The sequence below is a fragment of the Girardinichthys multiradiatus genome, chromosome 5 (genome assembly GCF_021462225.1).
Source record: "Girardinichthys multiradiatus isolate DD_20200921_A chromosome 5, DD_fGirMul_XY1, whole genome shotgun sequence".
Taxonomy (NCBI): Eukaryota; Metazoa; Chordata; class Actinopteri; order Cyprinodontiformes; family Goodeidae; genus Girardinichthys; species Girardinichthys multiradiatus.
Window position 1 is genome coordinate 42,613,969 of NC_061798.1, and position 2,401 is coordinate 42,616,369.

General features: G+C 44.2%; 1 protein-coding gene across 1 annotated transcript; it reads right to left on the bottom strand.

Moving 5' to 3' along the window:
* Positions 1–571: 571 nt before the first annotated feature.
* LOC124869184 (protein PERCC1) lies at positions 572–2,156 on the bottom strand. Its single transcript, XM_047366951.1, has 2 exons — positions 2,078–2,156; positions 572–1,977 (listed from the first exon to the last, which is right to left on the bottom strand). Exon 2 carries the CDS (start codon positions 1,962–1,964, stop codon positions 1,137–1,139), a length of 828 nt encoding a protein of 275 aa, XP_047222907.1. The 5' UTR covers positions 1,965–1,977; positions 2,078–2,156; the 3' UTR covers positions 572–1,136.
* Between the last annotated feature and the right edge of the window lie 245 nt (positions 2,157–2,401).

The window sequence follows — 2,401 nt, forward strand, 5'->3', positions numbered from 1 at the left end:
CATGATGTTGGGGGGATGTTTTTCTTCAGCAGGGACAAATAACCTAGTCAGGGTTGGCTTAAGAGTGACAATAGACTGATTCAGATCAAACCAAATACATGTGATAGAATGGCCTGGTCAAAGTGAGCTAAAACATGATTTCATAACAAGTGAACAAGCAGTCAAAGTCCAAAGAAAAACTGAAAAATCTGTAGACGGTGTGAAGAAAAAGTGATCAGCATTACTACGACTGATTACGAGACTCTAGCTCCAAATATAAGTTAAGACGTTTGAGTTCTGTCTTAGCAAAATGTTCAACGAACTTCTAACCTTTAATTGATGAGCCAGCAGGTGTTCTCACTGTTCCACCAGCTTGCACCTTTTACCAGTGCAGATTAGGGCTGCAACTAACAATTATTTTGCTAATTGATTAATCTGTCAACAATTTTTTTGATTAATCGATTAATAATCAGATAGCAAAAGGTGCTTAATAGGAGTTTTTTTTTTACAGAATCTGAACCAGGTGAAGCTAATGCAACGCCACTTGAGCGGTTCTGGATAGAGCATATTTAAAGACAAAGAAAGTGTTTCATCTTAAATGCAAAATGTATAGATTTTCTCTACCATCTTTGCCTAATTACTGCTCTGAGTGGGATGTTCTTTCAGCAAATGTCATGTTATAGTGTTTACGCCAGTAAACGATTATTCGATTACTAAATTAGTTGACCATTATTTCAGTAATTGATTAATCTGATTATTTTTTTCAGCCCTAGTGCACATACTGGTACCAGATGTGTGCTCACACCTGTGGACACACCCAACAGAGAGGATTTCTGCATCTGCAAGTGACCCTGCTGTACTCTCAAGGTGAAAAAGCCAACAGGGAGCAAGTATGCTTACAAATGCAGGTTCAACTGTCTATCAAGTGAGAGGTTTATTGGTTGCTTTGAAATAACCAGTAAAATAAAATAAAAACTTGTCTTAAAATTGAGAAATGATCCCATGAAAACAGTTTAGAGTCTCTTCACTAACTCAAACATGAAGCTTTTAAACCGTTTCCATCTCTGACCACAAACAGAAGAAAACACACTACTTTTTTTCCTGTTCCTGCTGTTTCCTGTTTATTGACCAGCTGCAAAGGTTGTGACCTGAGCTGCTCAGATGTCAGTTCCAGGCAGCGGCTGTATGTTTATTTCTGCCGGAGTGTCCTCCATCAGTGTGTGAGTGAACTCTGGGTTTGGGTCCCAGTATGCCAGCAGGTCGCTGAAGTCCGGTTCAGCGCTGGTGATGCTGAGGTGCATTAATGGGTTGTAGTGCATTTGTCTGCCGCTGTTGGCCTGTCCAGGTGTACTACTATTTGTGTGTGTGACATCAAGGGTGCTGCTGAAGTCGGCCAGAGGGCAGTGAGGGACCGGCTCAGTCCAGAAACTTAGCGGGAGGTGCCTGTTGATCATCGGCTGACCACTGACCTGACTCAGGCCCCTGCGGTTGAACAATTCAGCCAGGGGCCCCAAATCACTGCCCTTTGAAACATTAGGTGCTGGACTGTCTTTTGGAGCCACTAGACTGTTCACTTGCTCCTCTGGGGCTCCCACACCTGCGATTCTCAACAGATCGTCGTAGTAACGCAGACGGCCGCTGGTAACCACAGAGACAGAGTCGTCATATATGTCACAAGCTTCTCGATCTTCAGAGCAACGGCCAAAGTACCTCTGGACATCGTGACTGATGAGGTCAGCGAATCTCAGCAGCTGATTGGTCACATCCAGAGAATTCTGAGCTGGATTCAAAATGAACTCCTCTAAGTATTCTTCTTCCTCCTCATCCTCCTCCTCTTCCTCTTGATCTTCTTCATCTTCTCTTTGCTGTGGCTTCTCCCTCATCTGATACCCATCATCCTTCCTGCATGGAGAGTGCAAGAAAGTAGAGAAGTAGGCTGGAGTCTGGGCCTGGATGTGGAAGTTCCTGATGACTCCTGTGGCCATGTCACCTCCAAACCTGCAGAGACCAAAACTGTGAGAAGAGAAAAAGTAGGAATTTACAGACAGATGACTGTATGAAGCATAAAACACAGTGGCAGCTGAAAAGGTTTTCTTACCTTGGCACCAGATTTCGCTGCGTTCAGTCTGTGTCCTAGAAGAGAAAGTCTGGGTCACAGATAAATGCCCTCTTTGTGAACTAGTGAGTTACAGTGGTCCAGCAGGATCGTCTCAGTTTATATACCTCCGCAGACATGTGTCTCGTGTCAGACGAGGGCAGCTTCCTAAAACAAATATTTGCGTGCCGGATCAGTCAAACACACTATGTTTACATTATCGCCGGGCAACCGGGGAGGGGGTCCGAGCCTAATGGATGCTCTGCTAAGTGACGATGGAGAGCTTTTACACACATGTACACAAGCTCATCATTGCTTTTTCCGTCC

What these genes read in the sequence shown, in the direction of transcription:
- LOC124869184 (XM_047366951.1), bottom strand. Translation starts at nt 1,964, where the DNA reads ATGGCCACAGGAGTCATCAGGAACTTCCACATCCAGGCCCAGACTCCA.